The 16538-nt window shown below is 35.3% G+C and overlaps 1 protein-coding gene across 1 annotated transcript in view; it reads left to right on the top strand.

Moving 5' to 3' along the window:
- The first annotated feature begins 571 nt into the window (after positions 1-571).
- LOC110441375 (metal tolerance protein 11-like) overlaps positions 572-16538 on the top strand; it is a 31099-nt gene continuing 15132 nt past the window's right edge. Inside the window, exons 1-5 of the mRNA XM_021484495.1 lie at positions 572-699; positions 1295-1466; positions 1778-1934; positions 7451-7544; positions 9132-9279. Of these exons, the coding sequence (XP_021340170.1) occupies positions 1314-1466; positions 1778-1934; positions 7451-7544; positions 9132-9279 (552 nt within the window). The 5' untranslated portion in view covers positions 572-699; positions 1295-1313. The remainder of the gene's footprint in view (positions 700-1294; positions 1467-1777; positions 1935-7450; positions 7545-9131; positions 9280-16538) is intronic.

Below are 16538 nucleotides of genomic sequence, written 5' to 3'. Positions count from 1 at the left end.
GTTTCGTCGCATAGTTGTGGTCTAGCAGTTGATATTGGACATCGTTGTTGTTGTTATTGTCAGTTAATGCGTTTAGTTTACATTTAAAACGGCCGATTTTACGTCGGGCATGCATGTCGGCCATCACTGCCACGTCGTTGTTTACATCGTTACGACGCAAGGAACACAACTCTGTAGTCGATACGTTATTCAAACAAAATCTATTCAAGGGAAGATAACAACATTGTCGAAATGGTAATCAGGGGCAGGTGACTCTAACACTGAAAAACGACAGTGGAATTCTTTAGTGTTTTGCTCTGACTGGGACGGGGATCCTTAAGTTGGCGTTTCATAATTAAGAATGTTTTTTGTTGGAATGCAGAGGTAATATGTTGCGTCATATATCACAATAGATTCTTTTCTGAAGTATATTTTATCGCAAAACCTTAACCACGGACTTAGATAATCTAATTCCGTGCCTTAACGAAGATAAAAGATAACGTATTACGAATAACAACAACAACAATTACCTCCCTTAGACCATTAACTAAAGTCTTTTTCTGAAACTGACTATATAGTGCAGTCATCCCAATCTAAGCATCCATTACTATGTATACACACATATCTCTGTCTGCTCTCAAGCCAGTATGTTAAGGTCAAGTTCACGTTGTTTATTGGAGTAGGACATCATAGGAACATGCTAGATTGTTTCTACAACAGGTAAGCTACATATTATATATTCTAAGACACTGATATGTATATTGTAACATACTGTTACTGTATTTGTTATGATCACGCTTGGATCATGTTTTGCATTAATGCAGTTCGTTTCTGGACGAAAACAGTAAGCTAGCTATTACCTGTACGGTAAAAGTATATCGTTTAATGACCTGGACGTAAACATCCGTGTGAAGTGTCACCTTGCATGCCTACATGACAGACCCTGACCAGCTGCAGACTGTTATGCGTGCGGTGATATCTATATATTGACAAAGGACACTTGACACGATAACACAACGCTGAGCATAGCTGTATAACTGTTAGACTAATATGAATTGTATCGACTTTCATATGATAAAAGCGTTTCAAAGCTTGATTTGTTAGCTTAAATCAATCTCTCAAATTAACGATTGTTGTCGTACAATTCAAGATTGTGAGCATTCCAAACTTTTCTATATTAAAATGAGTATTGTATATTTATTGTTTTTCAATTATCGACTTTAGAAAACCGAGATAAGTGTTTATTAATTATTCGATTCAGCCTAATATGCCAATCTTTATAGTGTTCGATGGTATCCTTCTTTTTTACCTAAAGGGTATCCGGTTGATGTGATATGCAGAAAATGTCGAAGTTTAAGGATGACTATGATATTAAAGGGAGCGATTCGGAAGAAAAACTTCCACTGCGTAGACGGATGTCGTCAGGCGACCTTCCATTGAAGACGTTAGCTGTTTGGTCGGGTGACATTCGTTTGAAAACATTAGCTGTAAGGCTATTTCACGTTTAGTATAGTCTGATAAATTCCTTTTATAAAGTCATCATACAAAATGAAGTCCAAATACTGGAATATAAATCCCAAACAAATTCTACTTAGAAAGCCATCATACAAGCCTCAGTACTAGAATGTACACGAATTAGTAGAATTAAAATGGAAGGTCGGGCTATTGTTTGTTCTTGTTTGCCTATGACTTTTCCAATAATTTACGAAATCACCATTTTAGAAAGTCATTGTAAAATTTTTGGCCTTGTGTGAAATGTGATCAAACAAATATGATTCGCCTGTCAAACATCTTTCAGCTGACGCCGGATGACTTGTTGACCCCGGAAGAGAGTTTCTATATTGGGAGAGTCTGTTGTTCAGCCCATTCGTCCGATTGTAAGGATGACGGTACAGAAAGTCGACATCACATCCGATTGACGGAGGTAGCACCCTCACACAGCAGTATAATAGGAGGTAAATTGTCAGTTGTCTTTTCAAGTTCCATGTCTTGTTACCTGTTTTTTCTTCTAATGAAGCAATTAAGTAAAGAAGCAGGATCTCAATTATACACTGCCGTAGTGTACCCATACATGTAGGTTATTTCTAGTTGAACTAAGACACTCAGAGACTCTTTATCGCTTGGCATCGACCCGTCCGTCTCATTATTTTTCATTATGTTTCCTGTTTTATTTCCAATTGGTTTATGTGCAGAATTTCGTCCCATCTTTTAGAGAAAAAAATTCAATGATTTATTTTCAACATTGTTGACGAGATTATCCAAAATACTGTGAGGAGTTCTTTTATTCTGTTATTGTAAATTGGCGATCTTCTGACAAATAACGCTCCTCCTCCTCCTCCCTCCTCCTCCTCCTCCTCCTTCATGTCATATTTTACCATGATTATTCACCATATAATTGTCTGTAGAATTGTATTCACATTAAAGTACTTAACCAAATTATATCAGATATCTTATACACATAATATATCTTATTTAAAGTTTATGAGATATATGATACATTTTATAAGATATCTTGTATACTTTATAAGATATCTTATAAAAGATATAACATATATTATATAATATATAAGATATCTTATTTATTATATAAGATTTCTCAATTAGTTTTCTTTATAAGATATCTTATACATTATACAAGATATCTCATAAAAGATATAAGATATATCATATAATATATAAGATATCTTATGAAGAAAAGTTTATGAGATATCTTTTTAAGAACGAGACTCTCGCGAGACCGACAAAGAAGAAATGTTTGAAAATGACTGCTCCCGTAGGAAGGTCAAATCCGTTTTCGTAGGCGATAATGTGGTTTAGTACTTGATCAACATTGCCCCTTAAATACATGACAACTTGGCTTGCCATAATTATATGGAGTTTCAATTTGTTAACTAGTCCCATTGTCATCGGCTGCCATTTTCGATCAAATCCTCTCGGACCCCCTCGGTTATCGATAGGTTCCGAGCGCTGTGGGGGAGGATTTATTATCTCTAATTCAAATATCGTTCTTAATAAGATATCTTATATATTATATAAGATATCTCATAAAAGATATTATATATTATAAAAAAAAAAAGGATATATCTTATATATTATATCAGATATCTTATATATCTTTTAGATGATATCTTACAAACAAAATTAAATGAGATATCTTATATAATTCGGGTATAAGATATCTTAAAGATATCTCTTAAAGGATATAAGATATCTTATATATTATATGATATATCTTATATCTTTTATGAGATATTTTATATCTTTTATGAGATATCTTATATACTATATGAGCTATCTTATATCTTTTATGAGATATTTTATATCTTTTATGAGATATCTTATATACTATATGAGCTATCTTATATCTTTTATGAGATATCTTATATAATATATGAGCTATCTTATATCTTTTATGAGATATCTTATATACTATATGAGCTATCTTATATCTTTTATGAGATATCTTATATACTATATGAGCTATCTTATATCTTTTATGAGATATTTTATATCTTTTATGAGATATCTTATATACTATATGAGCTATCTTATATCTTTTATGAGATATTTTATATCTTTTATGAGATATCTTATATAATATATAAGATATCTTATTAAGTATATAAGATAGCTCATTTATTATATAAGATATCTTATAAAGTATATACGATATCTTTTATAATTATATAAGATATCTTATATAAATTGGTTACGTACTGGAGTAGTAAGGTCACATCCGTTTCCGTTGGCGATCATTTGGTTTAGTACTGGATCAACATTGCTCCATGAATAAATGACAACTTGGCTTGCCATAAAGGCAGTATTATGGAGACAAGTTTATCGCTTTTAAAACCGGTCTCGAAGGTAGCCCTCATTTCGGGTAGTAGGTAAATTAGAAAGGTTACAACCAAATATGATGTTGCTTCTTCAAGTAATGCCATTTAGTCTCGCTTGTTTACCACACTATACCCCCTTCTCTATAGAGCCTGTTCAACAGTATCAGGTTCTTCGGGATAGACTTTGACCATTACACTACATAACCAGGATTTTCTACAGGAAAGATTTCTATCTGCGCTGAACACTTCATACGGTCCTCATCATGATCTGGTGTCTTTCTATGAGTTAATACTGTCCTTTACAGAGCCGATACCAAACTTCGGAGCCAGCCGATTTTACCGTTAGGAGACCGCGAGAATCTTTTGATGAATATCACAGGAACAAATTAGTCTTTTCGTCTCACCCACAAGGTGAATCACGCTGAACCTTCGATTTTTTTATGACATGTTCCAGGGGTGCCGAGAGCGAAAGTGACCGTAACCCCTGGAGTATGGAGGAGGGCTGTTATCCGACATTTTTGTCTTCCGATGCACTGTCTTTTGCATTTTGATTTCATTTCCTCGCTTTTCTAGAATTTATCATCACTTGATCGGTATATTTGTTAAGGAAATCTCGCCTAGATAACATCATTATATTATGTCATTGCAGGGGTTCAAATCATAATGTCTTTAACGAGGTTCTTATTACCATGTATTTGGAGAGGTTCTAATTACCATGTATTTGGAGAGGTTCTAATTACTATGTATTTGGAGGGGTTCCAATTACCATGTATTTAGAGAGGTTCTAATTACCATGTATTTGGAGAGGTTCTAATTACCATGTATTCGGAGGGGTTCTAATTACCATGTATTTGGAGGGGTTCATCATTTAGCGAGGACATTTCTTAGTAGTTGTGTGGAATAAACTGACTTCTTTAGCTGACTAACGTGGCGCAGTAGGTAAGGTGGAAATTGTTTGAAACACTATTGTTTTATCTTCCCTTCAATTTAACTCTAAACTTCTTCGTCTGTCCTCTTTCCTTCCTCCCTTCCTACATATCTCTCATCCCCAAATACACAAAATACACGAAAAAGTTATTGTTACTATTTATCCCCCGCTTTCACCGAAAGGGGGGATATTAATTTGGGTTCGTCCATCTGTCTGTCACGCTTCGTTTCCGTGTAATAACTGCAACAAATGTCGTCATTATCTGCAGTTTCCGCTTAATAACTCTAGCAAATATTACCCGAATTCCTTCAAACTTGATAACAGTGTTTGTGTTTCTCTGTCTTTCAACCCATCTCGGGCACTCTTTGGTTTTCGTGTAATAATTGCTGTAGATATTGTGCAGATATTTCAACCAGATTCCGTATGCGCATCCGACTCATGTGATTTGTGCAAATTTACGGATAATTAATGAGGTTAGTAAATTCTGATGGATTAAACGATTAATTTACACCGTAATATCTACATGTTCACTAAAAAGTTTAACTTCTGTATAAGTTTTTTTTTTCTTCGAGTTTCAAGCTATACATTATTTCTCAACAACACGATATTCACATGTTTAAACCTAACCTCAATGATGTTTACCTACAATATGTTCTGCAAGCGGGGGGATATAAATTCCACTAATTTAATTTTTTTTAATATATATTTTAAAGAATAAATGATTTTAAACAATCAAAATGACGAGAGTTTTATATTAGCTCACCTGGCCCGAATGGCCAAGTGAGTTTATGCCATGGTGCGGCGTCCGTTCGTCGTCCGTCCTTTTACTTTAAACAACTTCTTCTTCTATGACCAGGATACCCAGGCTGATGATGTTTGGTCAGTAGCATGCTGGGATGAAGAGCTACAAAGTTTGTTCCAATGAATGACTTTTGCCCATTTTCAAGGTCACAGGGGTCAATTATGTAAAAATCTTTAAACAACCTCTTCTGAGTAACTAGAAGGCACAGTATGATGATATTTGGTCACTAACATGCTGGGATAAAGCACTACCAAGTTTATTCAAATGAATGACCTTCGCCCATATTCCAGGTCACACGGGTGTCAAATATGTTCAAACTTTTAAACAACTTCTTCTTAATAACCAAGAGGTCTAGGGTGTTGATACTTGGCCAGTAGCATGCTTGGATAAAGGGCTAAAAAATTTGTTCAAATGAATGATCTTCGCCAATATACAAGGTCACAGGGGTCAATTGTCTTAAAAACAGTTAAACGACTTCTTCTATGTAACCAAAATGTCTAGGGTGATGACGTTTGGCCAGAAGAATGTTGGCATAAGAGGATACCAAGTTTGTTCAAATGAATGCCCTTCACACTTATTCAAGGTCACAGGGGTCAATTGTCTTAAAAACCTTTTAACGACTTCTTCTGAATTACCAAAAGCTGCAGGGTGATGATATTTGGCCAGTAGCATGCGTTGATGAAGGGCTACTAAGATTGTTCAAATGAATGACCTACGCCGATATACAAGGTCACAGGGGGTCAATTATCTTAAAAAAACTTTAAACGACTTTTTCTGTATAACCAAAACGTCCAGGGTGATGATATTTGGCCAGAAAGGATGTTTGGATGAAGGGTTATCAAGTTTGTTCAAATGAATGTCCTTTGCCCTTAATCAAGGTCACAGGGATTAATTGTCTTAAAAAACCTTTAAACGACTTCTTCTGTTTAACCAAAATGTCCAGGGTGATGATATTTGGCAAGAAGATATTGGCATGAAGGGCTACAAAGTTTGTTCAAATGAATGACCTTCACTCATATTGAAGGTCACATGGGTCAATTGTCTCAAAAACGTTTTAACGACTTCTTCTGTATAACCAAAATGTCCAGGGTAATGATGTTTGGTCAGAAGGATGTTGGCATGAAGGGCTACCAAATTTGTTATAATGAATGACCTTCACTCATATTCAAGGTCACATGGGTCAATTGTCTTAAAACCTTTAAATGACTTCTTCTGATTTAATAAAGTGTACAGGTTGAGTGCTTGTAGATTTGAATGAAATTGACACGCTTTCCTGGTCGCATCTGGTCCAAAGTGCATAAAACTTTAAAAGTCATCTTCTCAATAAACAAAAGGTACAGGGTGGTGATATTTGGCAAGTTGTATTCTGAACGATATTTTGCCTGTAGCTTTATTTGAGTCCTCTTTTAGGGTTACAACTGTGAAATTAATACCAGGTTAACGATGCAGGCCCATTGGACCTCTTGTTTATCTCAAATGTCATGTCTGACCACCAATAATTAAGGTGACTTCAAAACATGATGCTGCATGAAATTATTTGTATTACTTTTAAATCTAGCTCGCATATCAAATGTAGGTATATGATCGTCATCTTGACACCGCGCTGTGGTTGTTTTCGGGATACAGGTATGACTTGTGTTACTTTGAAATACAAAAAGACTAACAATCAGTTAGAAGGAAAGGACAATCCCGCATTTATTTCTTCACCCTCATCAGGTAAAAAAATGATTATTTGATTTTACATGTTATTTATTTTTTCTGTCAGATCAGCAGCACGTCGTAACGTCGCCATACAATCAGCATCCTACAAGCTACCTTTCGTCCCTTATATTTTATACATCCGACTCCTTATTAAATATACCTCTCGTCCCCCATACTGATATACATCGGTTCCCTTATTTACAGGAATCAACCATGATGATTGGAAACCCTCTTTGGGGCTTTATACCTCAAAAAAGCAAGGTCATAACCTTAACAAGTCATGCTCCAAACGCATTAGGTAAGTAAACAATGTAGCGATGCCTAAAACGTATTTGTACTTACTTATCAGTTATTATTTGTATGACCGCAGTGTTTTAGTTTGAACAAAGATCCTTCCCTTTTTTTATCTGTTTTTTTTTCCACGTATTTTTTACATGTACATTGACACGTTTATAGTAGTAGTTTTACAAAGTGAGGCCCTGATCTGTACAAATAAAGACTCTGTTCAAACATCAGACACAAGTTGCCTCCGACGCCAAAGGTCGAACTTATGCCAAACAGCACAGCAATTCAAACGCTGTAGGCCTTCACATTCTGGGCTTGTCTGAAGTTAACTGAAATATACACACAAGGGCAAGCTAGACAGGACAAATTTAATTCAATAAGCAATCTATAAGCAAAAATTTACATTGTCCCTTAAAATGTGCTTATTATATCATAACTTAAACCATATATTATGACAACAACGACGACAACAGCACATGTGGTTGGAGGTATGCGTGATGCCTTCTACAGGAAATGTGGGCCGGGTTATTTAAGAAATAAAAAATAAATTGAACAGTTCACATGTAAGTTGGTTTTGAAAAATGAAATATGAATACGCTGATTAAAATAATTTGTCAGTTACATGTTTTATGAACCATTAACAGAAAAATGCAGAAAATATCTGGAAGAAACATCATATTTGGTTGTCAACTTTCTAATTTACCTACTAAGCGAAATAAGAACTACCTTCGAGACCGGTTTTAAAAGCGATAAATTTGTCTCCATAATACTGCCTTTAATATGAATACAATTTTACAGACAATTATATGAGGAATGATTTTGTTATAACCGAATATGTTTCTATTTCATTCATGTTATGAGGGTGATGACTCGAGTTGATCATGTGTAAATTTATTATATCAAACTTGTTCAAAATAGAAACTATTCCTTAAATACGTTATCAAAGACATAAACACATCATATCATTACCACTGTTTAACTTTGGTTCCTTTTATGACACTGAGTTGAACTTTGTTTTGATTCTATTGATATCAAATAAATCAAAGGGCCGTGGTTGCCAAGTGGTTAAGGCGTCTGGCATTCTGCTACCAGTAGCCCTCCACCACTGGGTCAGGGGTTCGAGACCTACATGGTACAGTCGCCAGGTACTGACCTTAGGTCTGTGTTTTTTCTCCAGGTACTCCGGCTTTCCTCCACAACCAAAACCTGGCACGTCGCAAAATGACCATAGCTGTAAATAGGACGTAAAACACAAACTAACCAAACAAATGTTTTATATATTATGTCTATTTTAATATCACGATCGAGAGTTGACTCCCCTTTCCTTAGAAGTAACATAGTTGTATTCACTTTTTCATCTTTTACCATTCGGACTTCCTGGTTTGGTGACTCTCTTAAACGATGTTTTCCTCTTTGTTGTCCTCTCCTCCATTTGAAGTTCCGATGTTTTCCTCTTTGTTGTCCTCTCCTCCATTTTAAGTTCCGATGTTTTCCTCTTTGTTGTCCTCTTCTCCATTTTAAGTTCCGATGTTTTCCCCCTGTGTGTTGACTCTGTAGTTGATGCATTTTTTTATTTTGACGAATGTGTTGACGTTTGCAGGTCATACTACAAGGCTCAAGATGAGTTGATCGAGGCGTACGAGGAGATCCAGTTGGAGTTGGACGACGCCATAGACAATGCTGAAGTTGCGACGAAACTCCGTCGTAAAGCAGTCTTCTACGCTAAGCTTAGTCTATTTATCAACGTGGTAAGTTTTTCTGCACATATATCCATTGCAGGTCGGATTTTCAGGTAAAAAATAAATACATGCTGTTCCTCACTGCCTATTGTATGACGCTACTTATGTGGGAACCCCCTGCATAAGTGAGGATTTGCTATTGTGTGCTCTAGCAGGAGACAAAAGAGCGACCGAAATTGATATGCTGTACTCATTGCCAAATATGGGATCTATATATTTTCTCTCCCCAGTTTTAATCTTTTATTTTGTTTTCAAGTTCCTAATTGGCAAAATCTCACATTTGGCTTTAGTGTTGAACGTTTTGGTTAATCCCATGGGTATTGCCCCAATACCGGGAGTTACCAAAGTCTTTTTTATGTTATTCCTTGCTAACCTTTCAGCATTTGAAGTAATCACAACCGGTCAACCATTTGTCAGTAGTTTGTAACTGGGAAGAATAATGTGATGGGTGCCTTTGGTATGGTGTTTCAGTGAGACAGTACCTGAACGTATTCAGAAGATCTATATATCGCAAGGAGGCAAACACAATAACATCTACCTCTAGAACACACGCATACATTACACAAATTGAGTTATGCCCTGTCCATAAATGATCTGAGCTGTTAATAGTGCACTAAGTGTTCAAGTAAATGTGTCGCAACTCAAACTTCTATGCCAATTTATTGTACATATCAATGTGGTAATTGCTCCCATAACGCAAGCTTCTATGTAAAGGTCAGACTATCGATTAAATAGGTCAGTATTCCCGTGCATACGTGTTTGGACAAGCTGATACACAAAGCTATGTCTTCTGATAAATATGTGAAATATATTAAATATTCTGATGATAGCTATACGCTCTAGGACAAGCGCCTAAACCAAATAATCTAATAATCAAGGTTGAAAGCGTTCATGTATATCGGTTGTTACAGCAATTTGCATGTGATTTAGAACACTTTCTCTTCGGTACACATGGTTTCTCCTTTGTGTTATTGTAGTTTATGTTCCAGTCGTCATTAATAAAAGTGAATTTAGAACTATGCGGAAGAAATTATATTTGTTACTGACAGTGAATGACCTGATGAGTAAGAACTTTATTCTTCAGATCCTATATTTCTTTACTTTCATGAAAAGATTACGCTATTGTAGTGTAGACAATTTTAACTACTAATGACAGGGGCGGATCCAGGATTTCCTAATAGGTTAAACGGTGTGCTGCCGAAGGCAGGACCCCGAGCGCGTAGCGCCAGGAGGGGGAGGGTACGGGAGGTGGTGTTCCCACTCCCGTAAGGGGGGTTTGGGGGATCTCCCCCCAAAAAATTGTGTTTTCTAGAACGTCTCAGAAGCAATTTCCCGTGTTCTGAGGATTGTTTTTATTTTTAATTACATATTTTAAAAACATATTTTAAGTATGGCCCAAAGACTTTTTTTATGTACTGGAAAGAAAATTAAAGTTTCGGGTCAAATTCTCTATCAACAGCGTGTTTTAGAAGTCAGATGGTATTATTATAGGGGCAACCTGGTGATGACAAATGTATGAATCCACAGGGGGCTTGTTCATTATTACCTTATTTGGCGTCCCGCCCGCAAGGGGGATACGAGAGGTCCACCGTCAAAATATAAATGTAGGGACGCACAATGTATCTAGTCTTCAGACATTGTACCTACAGTACAGTACTTCATGTAATAGTTTGTCGTACATGGGTAAGAAACGTAATAGATCTCATACGGACACGAGTACTGTAATGGCTATGGCACATAGAGATCTCTATGGTACCCCACATGGTAATGTGGCCGCCACGCAACCATGTTTCCAACCTGCCCCGCAGTACCCGCAGTACCCTATGCAAAGCTCGTGTATACCCCCAGTTCTTCTGCGAATCCTCAGTTGATGTTCCCTCAGGCAACCTCGCCTACTCCTGACACAATTTCCCCACACTTCAGCGATCAAATTCTTCGAGACATATTTCAACGGTTAACTAAGCTGGATACACTGGATCAAATCATGTCTAGACTCAGTGTCATCGAGAGCAAGTTTAGCAGTATGGAGAGTTCGTTATCAGGCGTTAAACGTGAACTTAAAACGCACAGTGAACAGCTCGAGGGTGCGGATTTCGACCATTCCATTCTTGAGGATAGAGTCAGCAAAGTGGAACTTGAACGGGAGGAGGTACGGGAAGAAAATCGCTTACTGAAAGATCAAATACTCGAGATCCAAACACGATCGATGAAGGACAACCTGTTATTTGGAGGAATCCCAGATGTTGACCGTGATGAAGACACCGAGGCTGTTGTGAAGGAATTCATCAAGACGGAACTCGGTATTGAAGAGGAAATGCAGCTTCATGTTGCCCATAGGCTGAGGAAAAGATCCGATAATAAACCTAGGTCCATAGTAGCTAAATTCTCTAGCAGAAAAGATAGAGACAAAGTGTTGAAGGCTGCCCCAAAACTAGCGGGGAAAAGAGAATTCTCTGTATTTGAGCAATTCCCGCCGGAAATAAATGACAGGCGACGTTTACTCTCTCCGGTGTTTCAGGAAGCCAAGAGGCATGGAAGGCACGCTCGCCTGCTAGGTGATAAACTCTACATTGACGGTAACCTTTACATCCCACCTCAGCATCATCATCCTAGTCATCCTCCCATCGGCCGAGATCATCCTCCTGATTCTCGCAGAGGACCTGGATGGCACTCATCGGCCCAAGGACGGCAGACAGCCACGCCCCCTAGTGGTCAGCATCAGTTCCGTAATGCTCGTCACGTGCCAGACCCCCGCAATGACAGTCGCCCCATGTAGGGAGACGCGACAAGAGGTCAACCTCGTGACATTGATAAAGACACTATCAAGTTTACTTTCCTTAATGTTTGCGGTATTAAGTCTAAGATACTTTTGCCTGAGTTTGAAGACTTAATCCTAGCACATGACATACTTATTTTTGCAGAGAGCAAGATTGATAATCTGGATCATTTACAACTACCGCCTGACTATGAATATTTTGCTAAATGTAGAACAAATGCATATAAAAAATCTGGTGGTATAGTAATTATTTTTAAGAAAACTCTCAAGTCGATGTTGACTTTTTTAAAACTATATCAGAATATGTATTGTGGGTAAATTTTTCAAAACACATTGTGAACTCTGATCTAGATTTTCTACTGGGATGTGTTTATATACCTCCCGAAAATACTAAGTATGCATCCCCGGAATGAAAATGAGAGGGAGATGATAGAATTATCCCATCATGGTAACAAAGTCGCCATAGTCGGAGATTTTAATGCTAAAACCCAAGTTAGAGATGATTTTGTAGAACCAGATGATAACTTCATTCGTTCATTAAACTTAGATGAGAATGATGAGCTATACTCATATCTCTATGATATTGAAAAGTTGAAATTATATAATGTTCCTCTGCGAAGGGCAAGTCAATGTAAAGCTAAAGTTAATAATTATGGCAATAAATTGCTTGACTTCTGCAGGGACAGTACTATACGTCCCTGACTTCTGCAAGCAAAATAATATGTATATTGCCAATGGTCGGATTGGAAATGATGCACAAATAGGTAAAACTACATGTAGTGATGTCAGCGTTATAGATCATCTATTGCTGTCTTCAGATATGTTTCGGTATACAACAGATTTTGAAATCAAAGTCTTTGACCCACTCATATCAGATGTCCACTGTAGGCTTGTATTTAGCCTTTGTAAATTAACTGATGAATGTATATATAATACCGAATGTCATGAAAATCGATATACAAAGTGGAAATCCTGTAAAGAACAAGATTTTGTAAAACATATACTAGATGATGAAAGAGGTAATCTCCATAGAATTAATGATAAATTAAATGAATTATTAAATAAACAACACGACAATGTAACCAATAACGAAATTAATGACATTGTAAACTCAATTAGTGAATTGTTCAAAGGCTCTGCTAAGCAGGTTTTTGGTAGTAACAATGCTTACAGGAAACGGAGGTTGAGATGTGATAATAAACCTTGGTTTAATAGGGAATGCCACTTAAACAGAGTTGAATTTAATAAAGCCAAGGCCTTATTTCACAAAGTAAATAATCCTATAAATAAAACTAATCTCAATAGAGCTAGTAAAGTTTATAGAAAAACATTGAATAAAAATTACAGAAATTATCAGGAGAAATTGTCAAGCGAGTTAAGAAATACTGCTAGAATGGATTCAAAAAAATTCTGGAATATTTTGAATAAATGTGACGGATCTGTAAAGAAAGGTAATGCTGATATATGTATTACTGAATTATATGAATACTTTAAGGATCTGAACAAGTCTGTTTATGATGATGACGATTTTGAGCTGGAAAATCCTGATAATAGTATTTTTGATGATTATCTGAATGGTGAAATTACCACTGATGAAATTAAATTTTCTTTAATCAATTTGAAGAATAGTAAAGCCTCTGGTATAGATCAAATCCTAAATGAATATCTAAAAAGTACAATGGATGTATTTTTACCAATTTATCAAAAAATATTTAACCTTATTCTGAATACTGCGTCTATACCAGATGTGTGGAAGATCGGTATTATAAAACCAGTATATAAAAACAAAGGCGATCCAAAAGATCCGGATAATTATAGAGCGATCACTTTAGTCTCGTGCCTTGGCAAAGTTTTCACTTCGGTTATTAATAATCGTTTAAATAAAATTTCTGACGAATTTGACCTGATAAGCAGTGCACAAGCTGGGTTTAGAAAGGGTCATTCTACAACCGATAACATGTTTGTATTGTATTCTTTAATCTCAATATATTTTTCATTAGGAAAAAAACTTTATTGTACGTTCATCGATTTTAGTAAGGCGTTCGATTCTGTATGGAGAGTTGGTCTGTGGAAAAAGCTCCAAAAAAGCAACATTACTGGAAAAATTTTCAATATTATTTATAAGCTATATGATAAAACCAAATCATGTGTTAAAAATGGATGTGAACAGTCGGATTTGTTCAATTGTGAGATCGGTTTAAAACAGGGCGAAAATTTATCGCCATTTTTGTTTGCAATTTATTTAAATGATTTAGAAACTTATCTTGTTGAAAAAAATGTAAATTGTCTTCAAACAATAGACAAATTATGTATTGATAACATTGGAGTGTATCTCAAACTATTCATTATCTTATATGCCGATGATACTGTCCTGTTTTCAGAAACACCAGATGGTTTACAGTTAGCTTTAAATGAATTTGAACAATACTGTAATACTTGGAAGTTAACTATCAATTCAGGAAAAACTAAAATTGTCATCTTTTCAAAAAGAAAATGTGCAAGAACTCCCCATTTTACATTATGTAACGTAGAATTAGAAATACTGGAAGGGTATACCTATCTAGGATTATTCTTTGATTTTAGTTGTAGCTTCTTTAAAGCAAGGAAAAAAAATGTTGAACAAGCACAAAAATCAGTGTTTGCTGTCTATAAGAAATTGAGAAACATATCTTTACCAGTTGATCTACAATTGAAGATATTTGATTCATTAATTATGCCAGTTCTTCTGTATTCATCAGAAATATGGGGTTTTGAAAACACAAATATTATAGAAAAAATCCATCTTCAATTTTGTAAATATATACTAAATGTAAGAAAAAGTACACCAAATTTCATTGTTTATGGTGAGCTTGGAAGATACCCACTAGACATCGAAATTAAATGTAGAATAATAGTATTCTGGCATAAGTTGATTACCTCTAGTAAGTTATCAAGTACTATTTATAAGCTTATGTATACATTACATGAAAATGGAACTATGTTATTTAAATGGCTCGCATATGTTAAAGATATTTTTTCTCAAACTGGCCTGAACTATGTGTGGTACTATCAATCTACATGTTCTTTTTCAAAAGACGAAATTAAGAGGCTTGTGAAAAGTAGACTGAAGGATCAATTTATACAGAAATGGTTTGATAATATTCTTAACTCCTCTAGAGGACAAACATATTCAATATTAAAGACAAAGTTTGAACAAGAAAAATATTTAATTAAACTTAATACAAATGATAGGAAAATAATGTGTAAATTCCGTTCTTGCAATATGCATTTACCCATAGAAAAAGGAAGATGGTTAGGTATTCCTCGTCAAGAAAGAACCTGTACATTATGTAATTTGTACATTGGAGATGAATTTCATTACTTATTTATATGTGAAAGTGTTTTAGTTAAATGTCTAAGAGAGAAATATATACCAAAATATTATTTCACTTATCCAAGTCAATTAAAAATGCAAGGATTGTTTAATATATTTAATGTAAAAATTTACACAAAACTTTGTAAATTCATAGAAAAGCTTGAAAAAATATTAACTTAATTTCTGTACTATTTGTGTACTTCTATATGTATCTATGCTATGTACAATGTTGTAATTGTGTACATCACACGCCATGTATCATACTTACTATATGTATGTGACCTCTTGTTACACAGGTAAGTGTGTCGGAGTGAATAAATAAAACTTGAAACTTGAAACTACAAAAGAACAAATAACACCATAACATCGTTGCTGTTTAATTAATAAGTTACTCATGGCATCACTAAGTTGCTAAACAAACGGATAAGTTCAAATCAGTGCGACACCCAAGGCCACTAGCTACATGTATATAGTCTCGCGTTTTATAATTGTTGACTAATTCACTAGTGTAGACAATGATATATCTGAAATGTCCACGCTGATTAACTCATGTAAGTTTGGTACAACTTAGGAGGCACATACGCGTCACCTTTAAATTTTATTTAAAATTATCATACTTGTAAGTACAGTATATCATCTCATTCTGGTACGTACAACTAATACTACGTACACAATAGTATGCTGTGTGAAGATACTTTCTTGTACGTACACGATGGTAAGCTATAATTACCACAATGATATATTATGTTGTACATACAAGATAATTAAACAGTTCCAACAATATATATAATACCAAAATAATTGAATGGATATGTTTGGTCGATTATACATAATATTTTCAGCCGAAAAAAACCTTTATCGTTCTTGCATAATGATATGATTAATATCGCCCGGGCGGTTAGGAAGGTTACAATAAAAAGTATTAATTTACAGATCATCTATAACGAGCGGTCAATAATATAATTATGCAACTTATGCTAGTTTATTTCCGCCGAGCGTTGCAAGTTGCAACTTGGGGTTTTGCGGAGGTGGTAAACTAAAAACACACACTTTAGGGTCAAGATACAAAGTAGACGAGCGTAGCGATGCCAACAAATATTGTTTTAATAAAGAAAATATAGTAAAAATATCAGATAA

This window comes from Mizuhopecten yessoensis, unplaced genomic scaffold (assembly GCF_002113885.1).
Source record: "Mizuhopecten yessoensis strain PY_sf001 unplaced genomic scaffold, ASM211388v2 scaffold1851, whole genome shotgun sequence".
Taxonomy (NCBI): domain Eukaryota; kingdom Metazoa; phylum Mollusca; class Bivalvia; order Pectinida; family Pectinidae; genus Mizuhopecten; species Mizuhopecten yessoensis.
Note: the sequence above shows the minus strand (reverse complement) of the source record. Positions and strands in the feature narration are given on the sequence as shown.